This window comes from Drosophila willistoni, assembly GCF_018902025.1.
Source record: "Drosophila willistoni isolate 14030-0811.24 chromosome XR unlocalized genomic scaffold, UCI_dwil_1.1 Seg143, whole genome shotgun sequence".
Lineage (NCBI taxonomy): Eukaryota > Metazoa > Arthropoda > Insecta > Diptera > Drosophilidae > Drosophila > Drosophila willistoni.
Genome location: NW_025814056.1, coordinates 7,396,705 through 7,398,628, shown reverse-complemented (window position 1 = coordinate 7,398,628; position 1,924 = coordinate 7,396,705). Strand labels below are relative to the sequence as shown.

Below are 1,924 nucleotides of genomic sequence, written 5' to 3'. Positions count from 1 at the left end.
TTTACTCTCTTTGAGTTCCCATTTCGGAATTGGGTCATTAAGGCCTGTTCTGGTTTTCGATTCTAAGCTAAAAACACCGCATTGAAATCGTTTGCCAATTTTAAATTCTCTCATTAATATGATTAACATTGTACGTTCAACATATTTATACCCTTGCAAAAAGGGTATATTAGTTTTGGTCAGAAGTGTGCAACGCATAGAAGAAAACATCTCCGCCCATATAAAGTATATATATTCTTGATCAGCATGACGAGACGAGTTCATATAGCCATGTCCATGTCCACTCCTCCTAGACCGTTAGAGCTACAGAGTTAAATTTAGCATGTATTTAGTCTTGTATATACTGCAGGGGTTGTATATTTCGGATTCAGCTGGATCGGACCACTATATCATATAGCTCCCATATCAACGATCAGGGGAAAACAGTGAGTTTGAAAATTCACTTGACAACGTTTCGGTAGTAAAGCAAAGTCCATAAATTATTATTATATTTCATTATTTTTCTATTACGATAAGTCAGAATAATCGGTAGGCAAACGAGTCTGCCGTAATCGTAACTTTTTTTTAACATTTCAAAATGTAAATTCGATAAAATAAAAAATATATATGGGTCATCTAGTCGCAAAACTCAAACTCGATCGTCCAAAAACATAGTTTAAGGCAGTTGAATCTCTCCTTGATGATATCCGCACTGTCCGCATCCATCCAGATGTAAACCTGTTCATTGGGGCAAACATTTGTGACTGTAGGGGGTACATATTCCCGGCTCACCACAGCCCACTTCTCCGTCTTTATACCACAGTTCTGCTGTTCGAGGAGCGTGAAAATTCGCAGCAAACAAGTCTCTACCTTTGGCCAAGTAACTCTGGCCGCTGTCAGGTGCAGGAAGTCTATAAAACCAGCGGCCTCATAGAGCCCTATAGAACACACGCTGCTCGCCACCCATTCCCTGGTCTCTTCATTGGCCGCTGCGATGTACAGCCGGCCATGGTATTCAGCGACCGGAGTGACATCATTGAAATCTAAGCTCCGAACGTCTCCGAAACGCAAAAATTTACCAAAGAACCCTTTGAACAGATCGCAAAAGTTCTTTGCGCATTCGGAGGCAGAAACTATCACAACAAACGGCCTCTTCTCTGGCAGGATGTTCATGTATGGGGGATGCTGACCAGTTGTAACATCCGGTTCCATTTCCATTTCAGATTCAACTTTAACTTCGATACTTGAGTCTGACACCGAATTATCGACTAGTGGAAGCGCGATATCCTCGGCCTCAAGAGAAAATCGTATCAAGCACACAAAATTGTTGCCTTCATAGCAAGACACAATCGGCTTAATTTGTTCGTTGTTGCCTAGACCAGCAATTTCTGTCAAAAGAACTGAATCGGCCAACGTTACATCAGAAGTACAAATCTCCAATGGTTCTTGAATATTGAGAAGACTCTGCAGCTCTCTCTTAAGTTCGTATATACTAGCTGAGATCGGGAGCTTCATAACCAATTGCTGGAAAAGAACACTTGGTCACGATTATGAAAAGTAATATCCTCACGTTTACTAACCTCTCCGGATTGTATGATCAATTGAACAGTCAACATATTTTCACTTTTTCTCTTTTTTAATATTCAGAACTAAAACAGTTTTTGTTTTATTTTTGATGTTGACTGTATGAGTTTACGAAGTAGAATGATTGAAGTACTGTACCCCCTTAACCAGGTCGAATTTTACAAACATCCCAGGCCTTCTTGGATCTCAAAAATATGTGAATTGCTTCCGTCTAGCCGAAAGTACTAGATACTTTAAAAAATAAGCTGAGCAATTGTCAAATATTTCTGTCTCTTTTTATACCCTTGCAAAAAGGGTATATTAATTTTGGTCAAAAGTGTGCAACGCATAGAAGGAAGCATCTCCGACCATAAAAAGTATA

At 39.7% G+C, this 1,924-nt stretch overlaps 1 protein-coding gene across 1 annotated transcript; it reads right to left on the bottom strand.

The window, feature by feature from the left end:
• Positions 1-479: 479 nt before the first annotated feature.
• On the bottom strand, positions 480-1,626 carry LOC124459675. Its single transcript, XM_047011867.1, has 2 exons — positions 1,560-1,626; positions 480-1,503 (listed from the first exon to the last, which is right to left on the bottom strand). Exons 1-2 carry the CDS (start codon positions 1,593-1,595, stop codon positions 616-618), a joined length of 924 nt encoding a protein of 307 aa, XP_046867823.1. The 5' UTR covers positions 1,596-1,626; the 3' UTR covers positions 480-615.
• Between the last annotated feature and the right edge of the window lie 298 nt (positions 1,627-1,924).